This window comes from Ranitomeya variabilis, chromosome 4, assembly GCF_051348905.1.
Source record: "Ranitomeya variabilis isolate aRanVar5 chromosome 4, aRanVar5.hap1, whole genome shotgun sequence".
Taxonomy (NCBI): domain Eukaryota; kingdom Metazoa; phylum Chordata; class Amphibia; order Anura; family Dendrobatidae; genus Ranitomeya; species Ranitomeya variabilis.
In genome coordinates, this window is record NC_135235.1 from 609,520,266 (window position 1) to 609,540,650 (window position 20,385).

At 47.9% G+C, this 20,385-nt stretch overlaps 1 protein-coding gene across 1 annotated transcript in view; it reads left to right on the top strand.

Moving 5' to 3' along the window:
* Window positions 1-20,385, top strand: part of LOC143766021 (alpha-N-acetylgalactosaminide alpha-2,6-sialyltransferase 2-like) — a 198,900-nt gene that overhangs the window by 170,637 nt on the left and 7,878 nt on the right. Inside the window, exon 8 of the mRNA XM_077253351.1 lies at window positions 2,407-2,506. Coding sequence (XP_077109466.1) covers window positions 2,407-2,506 — 100 coding nt within the window. The remainder of the gene's footprint in view (window positions 1-2,406; window positions 2,507-20,385) is intronic.

A 20,385-nucleotide genomic window follows, 5' to 3' on the forward strand; every position in this document is an offset into this window, starting at 1 on the left:
CTGCTGCTCCGTAATCACTAGGTCATATTAGTGATTACTGTCTGTGGAGCTGCCACCTCCTCTGAGCTTGTCCATGATTGGTTTTATCCACCAGGTCATCTCAGTACCGCTCCGTAACCACGAGGTCATAACAGGCAGTATTATAGTAGTTATATTCTTGCACATAGGAGCAGTATTATAGTAGTTATATTCTTGCACATAGGAGCAGTATTATAGTAGTTATATTCTTGTACATAGGGGGCAGTATTATAGTAGTTCTATTCTTGTACATAGAAGCAGCATTATAGTAGTTATATTCTTGTACATAGGAGCAGTATTATAATAGTTTGTTCTTGTACATAGGGGCAGTATTATAGTAGTTATATTCTTGTACATAGGGGCAGTATTATAGGAGTTATAATCTTTTACATAGGGGGCGGAATTATAGTAGTTACATTATTGTGCATAGGAGCAGTATTATAGGAGTTATATTCTTGTACATAGAGGCAGTATTATAGTAGTTATATTCCTGTACATAGGACCAGGTTGGAACGGAACGGAATGGGATGGAAAATCAGCCCTGGCACACAAACCAAAGAAGCCCACATGCAAATCAATTAAATAAGGGGTATCTTTTCTATGCAGTCTTTTCTGTACAGTTTGTGGGTGAGAACACTAAGGGAGTTAAATAAGTGAAAAATGATAATATACGCCCCTCCTTGACTTTAAACGTTGGGAGATGCGACTGCACAAAATGCCCCGTGACCGCACTGACATTTTTGGTTTTGAAAAGAAAAAAAAATATTACAACATGCTGTGAGTGGCTCCAAAATTTGGACCACGCACACCTGTACAAGTCTGTGGGTGCGTATGACACATCAAACCACAGCGAGCACCGAGAATGGAGAAGATGAAGAAATTTTCTTCTTCTACTCCGCACCTGCGATACTATTATCTCATGCCAGAGAATCAGATCACCCTAAACTGACACTGACGAAACTCAGATCAGAGTGTGATCAATGTCATTACCATAATCGATCCAATTCTCTTGCAATCATCAATCGTGTGAGCGAGCCTTTAATGTTATAACCACATAGAAAAAATTAAAGGCGTTGTCCCTCCACTAAAAACGGCCAGACCTCCTGCCAGATTTGCACCAGGAGTTTATTTCTTATTCCTGCACACAATATAATGGTATGTTGCATTCAGTAGGCATGTCAAAACGACGCACGGGGAGGCATCCCCATACAACGAATTTCCCTGCGTACACATTGTTAAATATAGGTATGCAAGACGCATGCAGATCTATGCATATCTTAAGGAAAGAAGTATGCAGGCCTATGCTGCGCACAGAAATGCTAATGTGAAACCGGCCTAAGGGAATGAGTCACATACATTTTTTTTTTAAATGACCATTAATACCACATACAAGGGACAAATACTGTCACACCATGACCAGACCACATATTACCACCACATAGTGACCAAATAATACCATATACAAGGTACAAATACTGCCACACCATGATCAGATCACATATTACCATTACATAGTGACCAAATAATATAATATATTCTTGGACATAGGGGGCAGTATTATAGTAGTTATATTCTTGTACATAGGGGCAGTATTATAGTAGGTGAAGCAGAAGTCCAGTGTGGGTTATATCCATAAAAAAATTACTTTTATTCAATTTTCATTAAAAGCATATTTTCCAAAAATCCATCTTTATATCCAGAGACACAAAAACGGGTAATTCATACCAGTGACAGTCACAAGCTTAATGTGCATTTAAAATAATACGCGTTTCAATGGTCAATGGTTGAAATGCATATGATTTTAAATGCACTTTAAGCCTGTGACTGTCACTGGTATGAATTACCCGTTTTTATGTCTCTGGATATAAAGATGGATTTTTGGATTTGTGTGCTTTTAATGAAAATTGAATAAAAGTTATTTTTAATGGATATCATCCACACTGGACTTCTGCTTCACCTTCATACTACTTGCAGCTCAGCATGATCCGCGAGGGGGAATGAGAGGAGGTGAGCTGATCTTTGTTGCTTTTCTTTTCAGTATTATAGTAGTTATATTCTTGTACATAGGGGACAGTATTATATTAGTTATATTCTTGTGCATAGGAGCAGTATTATAGTAGTTATATTCTTGTACATAGAGGCAGTATTATAGTAGTTATATTCTTGTACATAGGGGCAGTATTATAGTAGTTATATATATTCTTGTACACATGGGACAGTATTATAGTAGTTATATTCTTGTACTTAGGGGCAGTATTATAGTAGTTATTCGATGACTATGCTCACATGGTGCTAATTTGTGCTCACTTAGGACCATAATCTGGCTTTGACTGGAAGTGGTGTTATAGGCCTCAAATCGTCAGATTAATTTTTGTTTTACTTTTACAGGTTCCTCTATCACTCGATTTTAAAAACAAAAATGCGTAACATTTATCGCCCGTCCACCGGAGCCTCACTGCTGTTGGCTGCAATACACACTTGTGACCAGGTGAGTGAGCACATTTTTGATAGGCATCATGGTTACTATAAAATATCACTAGCCTATACATCCCCTTCCATGTGCTTTATTAGGGCATTTTGATGTCCTAAAGGGATGTCTACAGTTCAGGACCTTCCTGGATTAATCAGGTCGTCTTACAAAATAGAACTGTCACCCTGGAGGAGCAGGACCATCCATGTATGGCAGGCTATGGTGGCCACTAATTCTCTAAAGGTACCTTCACAATAAGCGACGCTGCAGCGATATCGACAACGATGCCGATCGCTGCAGCGTCGCTGTGTGGTCGCTGGAGAGCTGTCACACAGACCGCTCTCCAGCGACCAACGATGCCGAAGTCCCCGGGTAACCAGGGTAAACATTGGGTTGCTAAGCGCAGGGCCGCGCTTAGTAACCCGATGTTTACCCTGGTTACCAGTGTAAATGTAAAAAAACAAACACTACATACCTACATTCGCGTCCCCAGGCGTCCGCTTCCCTGCACTGTGTAAGCGCCGGCAGTAGCAGGGCACAGCGGTGACGTCACCGCTGTGCTTTGCTTTCCGGCCGGCACTGACACATTCAGTGCAGGAAGCTCTGAGCAGCAGCGCGGACGCCGGGGGACGTGACAGACATCAGAGGGTGAGTATGTAGTGTTTTTTTTTCTACTTTTACAATGGTAACCAGGGTAAATATCGGGTTACTAAGCGTGGCCCTGCGCTTAGTAACCCGATATTTACCCTGGTTACCATTGTAAAACATCGCTGGTATCGTTGCTTTTGCTGTCAAACACAACGATACACGCCGATCTGACGACCAAATAAAGTTCTGAACTTTCAGCAACGACCAGCGATATCACAGCAGGATCCAGATCGCTGCTGCGTGTGAAACACAACGAGATCGCTATCCAGGACGCTGCAACGTCACTGATCGCTGTCGTTATCGCTGCAAAGTCGTTTAGTGTGAAGGTACCTTTAGTTCTTTGTTTGATAAAATTGATACCAGTAGGCTGATGCTGATACTGCATTTTCACTGGGGATGCTTCACTGCCATAAACCATCAGAGATGCTCATATTACCCCATAGGAAGCTGACATTAACCGCATTTGCCCTAACTCACCCAAGTAGCTGCTATTAATCCCATCTATTATAGCCCATCATGGTTGCTGGCATTAGATCTAAATTCCATAGACCACGGGAGGGTGTTAGCATTACCTCTTTCTATCCTGGACCCCCAGTGATGCTAACATTAACCCTATTTACTGTAGACCACAATAGGTGCCAACAAAAAGCCCATATGGTCTAGACCACCAGGATTGCTAGCATTAAATCCAACTTCCCTAAACCATCAGGGAGGCTGGCATTAACCCCATCTGCCCTAGACCACCAGTATTGCTGGCATTAAATCCAACCTTCCTAAAGCACCAGGGATGCTGATATTATTAGCTTCATTTGCCCTAGACCACCAGGGTTGCTGCATTTAAACCCAACCTCCCTAGACCACCAGCAAGACTGGCATTTAACCCCATCTGCCCTAGACCACCAGATATTTTGGCAGTAACCTCATCTATATATATAAGAGGCATCGTGATTACTCGCTAATCCTGCCCCCTACACAGTAGCTCCGCCCCCACCACATCACCACACATAACCTGCCCCCACCCCATTACCACACACAATCCCGTCCCCCAACACATCACCACACATAATCCCGCCCCCCACCACATTACCACACACAATCCGCACCACATCACCACACACAATCCCGCCCCCCACAAATCCAGCCCCCCACCACAAAACCACACATAATCCTGCCCCCACACATCACCACACATAATCCCGCCCCTTAAAAACATCACCACATATAAGCCCGCCCCCAACACATCACCACACAATCCCGCCTCCCCAAACACATCACCACACATAATCCCGCCCTCCCACCTCATCACCACACAGAATCCCCCACCACATTACCACACAATCCCGCCCCCCCACATTACTACAGATAATCCCGCCCCCTCCACATTACTACAGATAATCCCGCCCCCCCACCACATTACCACACATAATCCCGCCCCTCACCACATTACCACAGATAATCCCGCCCCCTACCACATTACCACACATAATCCCGACCCCCCACCACATTACCGCACATAATCCCGCCCCACCACCACATTATCACAGATAATCCCGCCCCCCACCACATTACCACACATAACCCCCCCACCACCACATATAATCCCGAACCCCACCCCATCACCACACATAATCCCGCCCCCCCACCCCATCACCACACATAATCCCGCCCCCCCACCCCATCACCACACATAATCCCGCCCCCCCACCCCATCACCACACATAATCCCGCCCCCCCACCCCATCACCACACATAATCCCGCCCCCCCACCAAAACACCACACATAATCCCGCCCCCCACCGCATTACCACAGATAATCCCGCCCCCCACCCAGTACCACACATAATCCCGCCCCCCCACCACCACACATAATCCCGCCGCCCACCCCATCACCACACATAATCCCGCCCCGAACCCCATCACCACACATAATCCCGCCCCCCCACCCCATCACCACACATAATCCCGTCCCCCCACCCCATCACCATACATAATCCCACCCCCCCACCAAAACACCACACATAATCCAGCCCCTCACCACATTACCACACATAATCCCACCCCCAACCCATAACCACACATAATCCAGCCCCCCCCACATTACCACACATAATCCTGCCCCCCACCACATTACCACACATAATCCCACCCCCAACCCATAACCACACATAATCCAGCCCCCCACATTACCACACATAATCCCGCCCCCCACCACATCGCCACACATAATCCCGCTCCCCCACCACATCACCACACATAATCCCACCCCCCACCCCATTACCACACACAATCCCGACCCCCCACCACACTACTACCCATAATCCCGCCCCCCCACCACATTACCACACATAATTCCGCCCCCCACCACATCACCACATAATCCCGCTCCCCACCACCACACATAATCCCGCCCCCCACCCCATCACCACACATAATCCTGCCCCCCATCACCACACATAATCCCGCCCCCCACCCCATTACCACACACAATCCCGCCCCCAACCACACATAATCCCACCCCCCACCCCATTACCACACACAATCCCGACCCCCCACCACACTACTACCCATAATCCCGCCCTCCACCACATTACCACACATAATTCCGCCCCCCAACACATCACCACACATAATCCCGCCCCCCACCACCACACATAATCCCGATCCCCACCCCATCACCACACATAATCCCGCCCCCCACCCCATCACCACACATAATCCTGCCCCCCCACCCCATCACCACACATAATCCTGCCCCCCCACCCCATCACCACACATAATCCCGCCCCCCCACCAAAACAGCCCACATAATCCCGCCCCTCACCCCATTACCACACATAATCCCGCCCCCCCACCACACATAATCCCGACCCCCACCCCATCACCACACATAATACCGCCCCCCCACCCCATCACCACACATAATACCGCCCCCCCACCCCATGACCACACATAATCCCACCACCCCACCAAAACACCACACATAATCCCGCCCCCCGCCCCATTACCACACACAATCCCGACCCTCCACCACACTACTACCCATAATCCCACCCCCCCACCACTGTTATGACCTGGTGGTTAAGAGGCCACACTGATATGACCTGGTGGCTAAAACGCAACATGGGACGAGCTCTGAGAAGGTGGTATCTCTACTGGCCGCAGTCCCTAATCCTAACAACAACACTAGTAATAGACGTGGGATGTTCCTGACTCTCCCTAGACACCTCTTCACAGCCTAAGAACTAACTACCCCTAAAGAAGGAAATAGAAAGCTATCTTGCCTCAGAGAAAACCCCTAAAGAAAAGACAGCCCCCCACAAATATTGACTGTGAGTGGAGAGGGAAATGACGTACACAGAAATGAAATCAGATTTCAGCAAAGGAGGCCAAATACTAAACTTGATAGACAGAGAGGAAAGGATACTGTGCGGTCAGTATTAAAAACTACAAAATCCACGCAGAGTTTACAAAAATGAACTCCACACCGACTCACGGTGTGGAGGGGCAAATCTGCTTTCCCAGAGCTTCCAGCTAGCCTGAATATGACATAGTGACAAGCTGGACAAAAAGAGACATATTTGCAGAGCAATAGAGTCCAAGCAAATGGACAAACAAGAACTAGCAAAAACTTATCTTTTGCTGACAAGGACAGGCCATATGACAAATCCAAGAAGAGAACCAAATCCAACCAAGAACATTGACAGCTGGCATGAACTAAAGCCCAGAGCAGGTTTAAATAACAAACCCAGGCAAGGCGATTAGTGAAGACAGCTGCTACAGCTACCTAAAAGAGCAGCAGTTCCACTCGAAACCACCAGAGGGAGCCCAAGGGCAGAACTCACAAAAATACCATTAGCAACCTCAGGAGGGAGCTCCAGAACGGAATTCACAACAGTACCCCCCCCCCCCTTGAGGAGGGGTCACCGAACCCTCACCAGAGCTCCCAGGCCGATCAGGGCGAGCCAAATGGAAAGCACGAACCAAATCGGCAGCATGAACATCAGAGGCAACAACCCAAGAATTATCTTCCTGGCCATAACCCATCCACTTGACCAGATACTGAAGCTTCCACCTCGAAAAACGAGAATCCAAAATCTTCTCCACCACATATTCCAATTCCCCCTCCACGAACACCGGAGCAGGAGGATCAACGGAGGGAACCATAGGTACCACATATCTCCGCAACAAGGATCTATGGAACACATTATGAATGGAAAAGGAAGCTGGAAGGGCCAAACGAAAAGACACCGGATTGATAATTTCAGAAATCTTATAAGGCCCAATAAAGCGAGGCTTGAACTTAGGGGAAGAAACCTTCATAGGAACATGACGAGAAGACAACCAGACCAAATCCCCAACACGAAGCCGGGGACCAACACACCGACGACGGTTAGCAAAACGTTGAGCCTTTTCCTGAGACAACATCAAATTGTCCACCACATGAGTCCAAATTTGCTGCAACCTGTCCACCACAGAATCCACACCAGGACAGTCAGAAGGCTCAAGCTGCCCCGAAGAAAAACGAGAATGAAAACCAAAGTTACAAAAGAAAGGCGAAACCAAGGTAGCCGAACTAGCCCGATTATTAAGGGCAAACTCGGCCAACGGCAAAAAGGTCACCCAATCATCCTGATCAGCAGACACGAAGCATCTCAAATAGGTTTCCAAGGTCTGATTGGTTCGCTCCATTTGGCCATTTGTCTGAGGATGGAATGCTGAAGAAAAAGACAAATCAATGCCCATTCTAGCACAAAAGGACCGCCAAAACCTAGAAACGAACTGGGAACCTCTGTCAGACACAATATTCTCCGGAATACCATGCGAACGAACCACATGCTGAAAAAATAATGGAACCAAATCAGAGGAGGAAGGCAACTTAGGCAACGGTACCAAATGGACCATCTTAGAAAACCGGTCACAAACCACCCAGATGACAGACATCTTCTGAGAAACAGGAAGATCAGAAATAAAATCCATGGAAATATGCATCCAGGGCCTCTCAGGAATAGGCAAAGGCAAAAGCAACCCACTGGCACGGGAACAGCAAGGCTTAGCCCGAGCACAGGTCCCACAGGACTGCACAAACGAACGCACATCCCGCGACAAGGAAGGCCACCAAAAGGACCTAGCCACCAAATCTCTGGTACCGAAAATCCCAGGGTGACCAGCCAACACCGAACAATGAACCTCAGAAATTACCCTGCTAGTCCATCTATTAGGAAAAAACAGTTTCCCCACAGGACAGCGGTCAGGTTTATCAGCCTGAAACTCCTGAAGTACCCACCGCGAATCAGGGGAGATGGCAGAAAGAATCACCCCCTCCTTGAGGATCCCAGCCGGCTCAAGAACTCCCGGAGAATCAGGCAAAAAACTCCTAGAAAGGGCATCAGCCTTCACATTCTTAGATCCCGGAAGATACGAGACCACAAAATCAAAACGTGAGAAAAACAGAGACCACCGAGCTTGTGTAGGATTCAACCGCTTAGCAGACTCGAGGTAAATCAGATTCTTATGATCAGTCAAGACCACCACGCGATGCTTGGCTCCCTCAAGCCAATGTCGCCACTCCTCAAATGCCCACTTCATAGCCAACAACTCCCAATTGCCAACATCATAATTACGCTCAGCAGGCGAAAACTTTCTGGAGAAGAAAGCACATGGTTTCATCAAAGGGCCATCAGAATTTCTCTGAGACAAAACGGCCCCTGCCCCAATCTCAGACGCATCAACCTCAACCTGAAAAGGGAGAGAAACATCTGGCTGATGCAACACAGGGGCAGAAGTAAAACGACGTTTAAGCTCCTGAAAGGCCTCAACAGCCGCAGAGGACCAATTCATCACATCAGCGCCCTTCCTCGTCAAATCGGTAAGAGGCTTCACCACACTAGAAAAATTAGCAATAAAGCGGCGATAAAAATTGGCAAAGCCCAAAAATTTCTGAAGGCTCTTTACAGATGTAGGTTGAGTCCAATCATGAATGACCTGGACTTTAACAGGGTCCATTTCAATAGCCGAGGGAGAAAAAATGAAACCCAAAAAAGAAACCTTCTGAACTCCAAAGAGGCACTTAGACCCCTTCACAAACAACGCATTAGCACGAAGGACCTGAAATACCATCCTAACCTGCTTCACATGAGACTCCCAATCATCGGAGAAAACCAAAATATCATCCAAATACACAATCATGAATTTATCCAGATAATTCCGGAAGATATCATGCATAAAGGACTGAAATACCGATGGAGCATTAGAGAGCCCGAAAGGCATCACAAGATATTCAAAATGGCCTATTAAATGCTGTTTTCCATTCATCACCTTGTTTAATACGCACAAGATTATACGCCCCTCGAAGGTCGATTTTAGTAAACCAACTGGCACCCTTAATCCGAGCAAACAAATCAGAAAGTAAAGGTAAAGGGTACTGGAATTTGACAGTGTTCTTATTGAGAAGGCGATAATCTATACAGGGTCTCAAGGAGCCAACCTTCTTGGCAACAAAAAAAATCCCGCTCCCAACGGTGACGAAGACGGGCGAGGACTCCTTTACATAACTCCGCATAGCGGCATGCTCTGGCACAGACAGATTGAAAAGTCGGCCCTTAGGGAACTTACAGCCAGGAATCAAATTAATGGCACAATCGCAGTCCCTATGAGGAGGCAGGGAACTGGACTTGGGCTCATCAAATATATCCTGGAAATCCGACAAAAACTCAGGAACTTCAGAAGAAGGGGACGAGGAAATGGACATCAAAGGAATATCACTATGTATCCCCTGACAACCCCAACCAGTTACAGACATAGATCTCCAATCCAGCACTGGATTATGTACCTGTAACCATGGAAAACCCAGCACAACAACATCATGCAAATTATGCAACACCAAAAAGCGAATATTTTCCTGATGTGCTGGAGCCATGTACATGGTTAACTGTGTCCAGTACTGAGGTTTATTCTTGGCCAATGGCGTAGCATCAATCCCCCTTAAGGGAATAGGACTCTGCAAAGGCTCCAAGGAAAAACCACAGCGCTTGGCAAATTCTAAGTCCATTAAGTTCAGGGCAGCACCAGAATCCACAAATGCCATAACAGAAAAGGACGACAATGAGCAAATCAGGATAACAGACAAGAGAAATTTAGGCTGTACAGTACTAATGGTAACAGACCCAGGGACCCTCTTAGTACGCTTAGGGCAATCAGAAATAGCATGAGCAGAATCACCACAGTAAAAACACAGGCCATTCTGACATCTGAATTTCTGCCTTTCTGCTCTAGTCAAAATCCTATCACATTGCATAGGCTCAGGACTCTGCTCAGAGGACACTGCCATATGGTGCACCACCTTGCGCTCGCGCAAGTGCCGATCAATCTGAATGGCCAAAGACATTGACTCATTCAGACCAGCAGGCGTAGGAAACCCCACCATAACATCTTTAAGGACTTCAGAAAGACCCTTTCTGAAAATCGCTGCCAGGGCATACTCATTCCATTTTGTGAGCACAGACCAATTCTAAATTTCTGGCAGTATACTTCTGCTGCTTCCTGACCCTGACACAGAGCCAGCAAAGTTTTTTCTGCCTGATCCACAGAATTAGGCTCGTCATACAGCAATCCGAGCGCTTGAAAAAATGCATCAATATTGAGCAATGCAGGATTTCCTGGCTCAAGGGAGAATGCCCAGTCCTGCGGGTCGCCACGCAGCAAAGAAATAACAATCTTCACCTGCTGAATGGGGTCACCAGAGAAACGGGGTCTCAGAGCAAAAAACAATCTGCAATTATTTTTAAAGTTCAAAAATTTAGATCTATCCCCAGAAAATAAATCAGGAATAGGAATTCTAGGCTCTAATACCGGAGTCTGGACAACATAATCTTGAATACTCTGTACCCTTGCAGCGAGTTGATCCACGTGCAAGGACAGACCCTGAACCTCCATATCAGCACCAAAATCCTGAACCACCCTGAGATTAAGGGGAAAAAAAAGACAAAACAAGCTACAAAGGAAAAAAAATGACTCAGAACTTTCTTTTCCCTCTTTTGAGATGCATTTAACACATTGTGGGCCAGCTGTACTGTTATGACCTGGTGGTTAAGAGGCCACAATGATATGACCTGGTGGCTAAAACGAAACATGGGACGAGCTCTGAGAAGGTGGTATCTCTACTGACCGCAGTCCCTAATCCTAACAACAACACTAGTAATAGCCGTGGGATGTTCCTGACTCTCCCTAGACACCTCTTCACAGCCTAAGAACTAACTACCCCAGAAGGAAATAGAAAGCTATCTTGCCTCAGAGAAAACCCCTAAAGAAAAGACAGCCCCCCACAAATATTGACTGTGAGTGGAGAGGGAAATGACGTACACAGAAATGAAATCAGATTTCAGCAAAGGAGGCCAAATACTAAACTTGATAGACAGAGAGGAAAGGATACTGTGCGGTCAGTATTAAAAACTACAAAATCCACGCAGAGTTTACAAAAATGAACTCCACACCGACTCACGGTGTGGAGGGGCAAATCTGCTTTCCCAGAGCTTCCAGCTAGCCTGAATATGACATAGTGACAAGCTGGACAAAAAGAGACATATTTGCAGAGCAATAGAGTCCAAGCAAATGGACAAACAAGAACTAGCAAAAACTTATCTTTTGCTGACAAGGACAGGCCATATGACAAATCCAAGGAGAGAACCAAATCCAACCAAGAACATTGACAGCTGCCATGAAATAAAGCCCAGAGCAGGTTTAAATAACAAACCCAGGCAAGGCGATTAGTGAAGGCAGCTGCTAAAGCTACCTAAAAGAGCAGCAGTTCCACTCGAAACCACCAGAGGGAGCCCAAGGGCAGAACTCACAAAAATACCATTAGCAACCACAGGAGGGAGCTCCAGAACGGAATTCACAACACACCACATTACCACATATAATTCCGCCCCCCACCACATCACCACACATAATCCCGCCCCCCCACCACATCACTACACATAATCCCGCCCCCACCACATTACCACACATAATCCAGCCCCCCCACCCCATTACCACACACAATCCCGACCCCCCCACCACACTACTACCCATAATCCCGCCCCCCCACCACATTACCACACACAATTCCGCCCCCCACCACATCACCACACATAATCTCGCCCCCCCACCACATTACTACACATAATCCCGCCCCCCACCACATCACCACACATAATTCGGCCCCCCCACCCCATCACCACACATAATCCCGCCCCACCACATTACCACACATAATCCTGCCCCCTGCACAGTAGCTCCGCCCCCCACCACATCACCACACATAATCCTGCCCCCCACCCCATTACCACACACAATCCTGCTCCCACCCCATTACCACACACAATCCCGACCCCCCACCACACTACTACCCATAATCCCGCACCCCCACCACATTACCACACATAATTCCGCCCCCCACCACATCACCACACATAATCCCTCCCCCCACCACATCAATACACATAATCCCGCCCCCCACCACATTACCACACATAATCTCGCCCCACCACATTACTACACATAATCCTGCCCCCCACCACCACACATAAGTCGGCCCCCCCACCACATGAACACACATAATCCCGCCCCCCACCACATTACCACACAATCCTGCCCCCTGCACAGTAGCTCCGCCCCCCACCACATCACCACACATAATCCTGCCCCCCACCCCATTACCACACACAATCCCGTCCCTCAACACATCACCACACATAATCCCGCCCCCACATTACCACACACAATCCGCACCACATCACCACACACAATCCCGCCCCTCACAAATCCAGCCCCCCACCACAAAACCGCACATAATCCTGCCCCCACACATCACCACACAAAATCCCGCCCCTTCAAAACATCACCACATATAAGCCGCCCCAACAAATCACCATACAATCCCGCCCCCCCAAACACATCACCACACATAATCCCGCCCCCCCACCTCATCACCACACAGAATCCCCCACCACATTACCTGTTGTGAAATTGGATTTTGGGCTCCCCCTGTGGCCACTGGTGGAATTGATCTGGTGTGCATCATCCTCTCTGTTCACCTGTTTCCATCAGGATGTGGGAGTCGCTATTTAGCCTTGCTCCTCTGTCACTTCCATGCCGGTCAACATTGTAATCAGAAGCCTTTCTGTGCATGTTCCTGCTGCTAGACAACTCCCAGCTAAGTTGGACTTTAGTCCTTGTTTGTTTTTGCATTTTGTTCCAGTTCACAGCTGTAGTTTCGTTTCTGTGTCTGGAAAGCTCTTGTGATCTGAAATTGCCACTCTGATGTTATGAGTTAATACTAGAGTCTTAAAGTAATTTCAGGATGGTGTTTTGATAGGGTTTTCAGCTGACCATGAAAGTGCCCTTTCTGTCTTCCTGCTATCTAGTAAGCGGACCTCAATTTTGCTAAACCTATTTTCATACTACGTTTGTCATTTCATCTAAAATCACCGCCAATATTTGTGGGGGCCTCTGTCTGCCTTTCGGGGAAATTTCTCTAGAGGTGAGCCAGGACTATATTTTCCTCTGCCAGGATTAGTTAGTCCTCCGGCCGGCGCTGGGCGTCTAGGGATAAAACGCAGGCTACGCTACCCGGCTACTGTTAGTTGTGCGGCAGGTTTAGTTCATGGTCAGTTTAGTTTCCATCCTTCCAAGAGCTAGTTCTTATGTTTGCTGGGCTATGTTCTCTTGCCATTGAGAACCATAACAGTTAAACCGGCCCTAAAAGGGTTAAATTAATTAACAGAGAAAGGAGAGAAAAGAGAAGTCTGCTGAAGATTTTTTTTTTTTTTTTTTTCCTCAGTTCTGAGTGTGCTTGTAATTGAATCTCTTGCAAGTCTGCCTATATTGCAGCCTTTCTCTCTCTCTCTCCTTCTAATCCTGGAATGGCTCTGTGTTCACCTGTTTAAAATGGATATTCAGAGTTTAGCTGCAGGTTTGAATAATCTCACCACGAAAGTTCAAAATTTACAAGATTTTGTTGTTCATGTTCCTATATCTGAACCTAGAATTCCTTTGCCTGAATTTTTCTCGGGGAATAGATCTTGCTTTCAAAATTTCAAAAATAATTGCAAGTTGTTTTTGTCCCTGAAATCTCGCTCTGCTGGAGATCCTGCTCAGCAGGTCAGGATTGTGATTTCCTTGCTCCGGGGCGACCCTCAGGATTGGGCTTTTGCATTGGCTCCAGGGGATCCTGCGTTGCTCAATGTGGATGCGTTTTTTCTGGCCTTGGGGTTGCTTTATGAGGAACCTCAGTTAGAACTTCAGGCGGAAAAGGCCTTGATGTCCCTATCTCAGGGGCAAGACGAAGCTGAAGTATACTGCCAGAAATTCCGTAAATGGGCTGTGCTTACTCAGTGGAATGAGTGCGCCCTGGCGGCGAATTTCAGAGAGGGTCTCTCTGATGCCATTAAGGATGTTATGGTGGGGTTCCCTGTGCCTGCGGGTCTGAATGAGTCCATGACAATGGCTATCCAGATCGATAGGCGTCTGCGGGAGCGCAAACCTGTGCACCATTTGGCGGTATCTACTGAGAAGACGCCAGAGAATATGCAATGTGATAGAATTCTGTCCAGAAGTGAACGGCAGAATTTTAGACGAAAAAATGGGTTGTGCTTCTATTGCGGTGATTCAACTCATGTTATATCAGCATGCTCTAAGCGTACTAAGAAGCTTGATAAGTCTGTTTCAATTGGCACTTTACAGTCTAAGTTTATTCTTTCTGTGACCCTGATTTGTTCTTTATCATCTATTACCGCGGATGCCTATGTCGACTCTGGCGCCGCTTTGAGTCTTATGGATTGGTCCTTTGCCAAACGCTGTGGGTATGATTTGGAGCCTCTTGAAACTCCTATACCCCTGAAGGGGATTGACTCCACCCCATTGGCTAGCAATAAACCACAATACTGGACACAAGTAACTATGCGGATTAATCCGGATCACCAGGAGATTATTCGCTTTCTTGTGCTGTATAACCTACATGATGTGTTGGTGCTTGGATTGCCATGGCTGCAATCTCATAACCCAGTCCTTGACTGGAAAGCTATGTCTGTGTTAAGCTGGGGATGTAAGGGGACGCATGGGGACGTACCTGTGGTTTCCATTTCATCATCTATTCCCTCTGAGATTCCTGAATTCTTGACTGAATATCGTGACGTGTTTGAAGAACCTAAGCTTGGTTCATTACCTCCGCACCGGGAGTGCGATTGTGCCATAGATTTGATTCCGGGTAGTAAATACCCTAAGGGTCGTTTATTTAATCTGTCTGTGCCTGAGCTTGCTGCTATGCGAGAATATATAAAGGAGTCCTTGGAAAAGGGACATATTCGTCCTTCGTCATCTCCCTTAGGAGCCGGTTTTTTCTTTGTGGCTAAGAAAGATGGCTCTTTGAGGCCGTGCATTGATTATCGGCTTTTGAATAAAATCACGGTTAAATATCAATATCCGTTGCCACTGCTGACTGATTTGTTTGCTCGCATAAAGGGGGCCAAGTGGTTCTCTAAGATAGATCTCCGTGGGGCGTATAATTTGGTGCGAATTAAGCAGGGGGATGAGTGGAAAACCGCATTTAATACGCCCGAGGGCCACTTTGAGTATTTGGTGATGCCTTTTGGTCTTTCAAATGCCCCTTCAGTCTTTCAGTCCTTTATGCATGACATTTTCCGTGATTATTTGGATAAATTTATGATTGTGTATCTGGATGATATTTTGATTTTTTCGGATGACTGGGACTCTCATGTCCAGCAGGTCAGGAGGGTTTTTCAGGTTTTGCGGTCTAATTCCTTGTGTGTGAAGGGTTCTAAGTGCGTTTTTGGGGTTCAAAAGATTTCCTTTTTGGGATATATTTTTTCCCCCTCTTCCATCGAGATGGATCCTGTCAAGGTTCAGGCTATTTGTGATTGGACGCAACCCTCTTCTCTTAAGAGTCTTCAGAGGTTTTTGGGCTTTGCTAGCTTTTATCGTCGATTTATTGCTGGTTTTTCTGATGTTGTTAAGCCATTGACTGATTTGACTAAGAAGGGTGCTGATGTTGCTGATTGGTCCCCTGCTGCTGTGGAGGCTTTTCGGGAGCTTAAGCGCCGCTTTTCTTCCGCCCCTGTGTTGCGTCAGCCTGATGTTGCTCTTCCTTTTCAGGTTGAGGTCGACGCTTCTGAAATCGGAGCTGGGGCGGTTTTGTCGCAGAGAAGTTCCGATTGCTCCGTGATGAGACCTTGTGCTTTTTTCTCGCGTAAATTTTCGCCCGCCGAGCGGAATTATGATGTTGGGAATCGGGAGCTTTTGGCCATGAAGTGGGCTTTTGAGGAGTGGCGTCATTGGCTTGAGGGGGCTAGACATCAGGTGGTGGTATTGACTGACCACAAAAATCTAATTTATCTTGAGTCCGCCAGACGCCTGAATCCTAGACAGGCGCGCTGGTCGTTGTTTTTCTCTCGGTTTAATTTTGTGGTGTCCTACCTGCCGGGTTCTAAGAATGTTAAGGCGGATGCCCTTTCTAGGAGTTTTGAGCCTGACTCCCCTGGTAATTCTGAACCTACAGGTATCCTTAAGGATGGAGTGATATTGTCTGCCGTTTCTCCAGACCTGCGGCGGGCCTTGCAGGAGTTTCAGGCGGATAGACCTGATCGTTGCCCACCTGGTAGACTGTTTGTTCCTGATGATTGGACCAGTAAAGTCATTTCTGAGGTTCATTCTTCTGCGTTGGCAGGTCATCCTGGAATCTTTGGTACCAGGGATTTGGTGGCAAGGTCCTTCTGGTGGCCTTCCCTGTCTCGAGATGTGCGAGGCTTCGTGCAGTCTTGTGACGTTTGCGCACGGGCCAAGCCTTGTTGTTCTCGGGCTAGTGGATTGTTGTTGCCCTTGCCTATCCCGAAGAGGCCCTGGACGCACATCTCGATGGATTTTATTTCGGATCTTCCTGTTTCTCAGAAGATGTCTGTCATCTGGGTGGTGTGTGATCGTTTCTCTAAGATGGTCCATTTGGTTCCTCTGCCTAAGTTGCCTTCTTCTTCCGAGTTGGTTCCTCTGTTTTTTCAAAATGTGGTCCGTTTGCATGGTATTCCGGAGAATATCGTTTCTGACAGAGGTACCCAATTCGTGTCTAGATTTTGGCGAGCATTCTGTGCTAGGATGGGCATAGATTTGTCTTTCTCGTCTGCTTTCCATCCTCAGACTAATGGCCAGACCGAGCGGACGAATCAGACCTTGGAGACATATTTGAGGTGTTTTGTGTCTGCAGATCAGGATGATTGGGTTGCTTTTTTGCCTTTAGCGGAGTTTGCCCTCAATAATCGGGCCAGCTCTGCCACCTTGGTGTCTCCCTTTTTCTGCAATTCGGGGTTTCATCCTCGATTTTCTTCTGGTCAGGTGGAGTCTTCGGATTGTCCTGGAGTGGATGCTGTGGTGGAGAGGTTGCATCAGATTTGGGGGCAGGTAGTGGACAATTTGAAGTTGTCCCAGGAGAAGACTCAGCTTTTTGCCAACCGCCGGCGTCGGGTTGGTCCTCGGCTTTGTGTTGGGGACTTGGTGTGGTTGTCTTCTCGTTTTGTCCCTATGAGGGTTTCTTCTCCCAAGTTTAAGCCTCGGTTCATCGGCCCGTACAAGATATTGGAGATTCTTAACCCTGTGTCCTTCCGTTTGGACCTCCCTGCATCTTTTTCTATTCATAATGTTTTTCATCGGTCATTATTGCGCAGGTATGAGGTACCGGTTATGCCTTCCGTTGAGCCTCCTGCCCCGGTGTTGGTTGAGGGCGAGTTGGAGTATGTTGTGGAAAAAATCTTGGACTCCCGTGTTTCCAGACGGAAACTCCAGTATCTGGTCAAATGGAAGGGATACGGTCAGGAGGATAATTCTTGGGTGACTGCCTCTGATGTTCATGCCTCCGATTTTGTCCGTGCCTTTCATAGGGCTCATCCTGATCGCCCTGGTGGTTCTGGTGAGGGTTCGGTGACCCCTCCTTGAGGGGGGGGTACTGTTGTGAAATTGGATTTTGGGCTCCCCCTGTGGCCACTGGTGGAATTGATCTGGTGTGCATCATCCTCTCTGTTCACCTGTTTCCATCAGGATGTGGGAGTCGCTATTTAGCCTTGCTCCTCTGTCACTTCCATGCCGGTCAACATTGTAATCAGAAGCCTTTCTGTGCATGTTCCTGCTGCTAGACAACTCCCAGCTAAGTTGGACTTTAGTCCTTGTTTGTTTTTGCATTTTGTTCCAGTTCACAGCTGTAGTTTCGTTTCTGTGTCTGGAAAGCTCTTGTGATCTGAAATTGCCACTCTGATGTTATGAGTTAATACTAGAGTCTTAAAGTAATTTCAGGATGGTGTTTTGATAGGGTTTTCAGCTGACCATGAAAGTGCCCTTTCTGTCTTCCTGCTATCTAGTAAGCGGACCTCAATTTTGCTAAACCTATTTTCATACTACGTTTGTCATTTCATCTAAAATCACCGCCAATATTTGTGGGGGCCTCTGTCTGCCTTTCGGGGAAATTTCTCTAGAGGTGAGCCAGGACTATATTTTCCTCTGCCAGGATTAGTTAGTCCTCCGGCCGGCGCTGGGCGTCTAGGGATAAAACGCAGGCTACGCTACCCGGCTACTGTTAGTTGTGCGGCAGGTTTAGTTCATGGTCAGTTTAGTTTCCATCCTTCCAAGAGCTAGTTCTTATGTTTGCTGGGCTATGTTCTCTTGCCATTGAGAACCATAACAATTACCACACACAATCCCGCCCCCCCACCACATTACTACAGATAATCCCTCCCCCTCCACATTACTACAGATAATCCCGCCCCCCCACCACATTACCACACATAATCCCGCCCCTCACCACATTACCACAGATAATCCCGCCCCATACCACATTACCACACATAATCCCGCCCGCCCACCACATTACCACACATAATCCCGCCCCACCACCACATTACCACACATAATCCCGCCCCCACCACATTACCACATATAATCCCTCCCCCCCACCACCACACATAACCCGACCCCCACCCCATCACCACACATAATCCCGCCCCCCCACCCCATCACCACACATAATCCCGCCCCCCCACCAAAACACCACACATAATCCCGCCCCCCACCCCATTACCACAGATAATCCCGCCCCCCACCCCATTACCACACATAATCCCGCCCCCCCACCACCACACATAATCCTGACCCCCACCCCATCACCACACATAATAGCGCCCACCCACCCCATCACCACACATAATCCCACCCCCCCACCAAAACACCACACATAATCCCGCCCCCCACCCCATTACCACACACAATCCCGACCCCTCACCACATTGCCACACATAATCCAGCCCCCCCACCACATTACCACACATAATCCCACCCCCCACATCGCCACACATAATCCCGCCCCCCCCCACCACATCACCACACATAATCCCACCCCCCACCCCATTACCACACACAATCCCGACCCCCCACCACACTACTACCCATAATCCCGCCCCCCCACCACATTACCACACATAATCCAGCCCCCCACCACATCACTACACTTAATCCCGCCCCCCCACCACATTACCACACATAATCTCGCCCCCCCACCACATTACTACACATAATCCCGCCCCACCCAACAAAACCACACATAATTCGGCCCCCCCACCACATCACCACACATAATCCCGCCCCCCACCACATTACCACACATAATCCTGCCCCCTGCACAGTAGCTCCGCCCCCACCACATCACCACACATAATCCTGCTTCCCACCCCATTACCACACACAATCCTGCTCCCACCTCATTACCACACAATCCCGACCCCCCACCACACTACTACCCATGATCCCGCCCCGCACCACATTACCACACATAATTCCGCCCCCCACCACATCACCACACATAATCCCGCCCCCCACCACATCACTACACATAATCCCGCCCCCCCACCACATTACCACACATAATCCCGCCCCCGCCACATCACCACACATAATTCGGCCCCCCCACCACATCACCACACATAATCCCGCCCCACCACCACATTACCACAGATAATCCCGCCCCCCACCACATTACCACACATAATACCGCCCCCCCACCACCACACATAATCTTGACCCCCACCGCATCATCACACATAATCCCGCCCCCCCACCAAAACACCACACATAATCCCGCCCCCCCACCACCACACATAATCCCGACCCCCACCCCATCACCACACATAATCCCACCCCCCCACCCCATCACCACACATAAT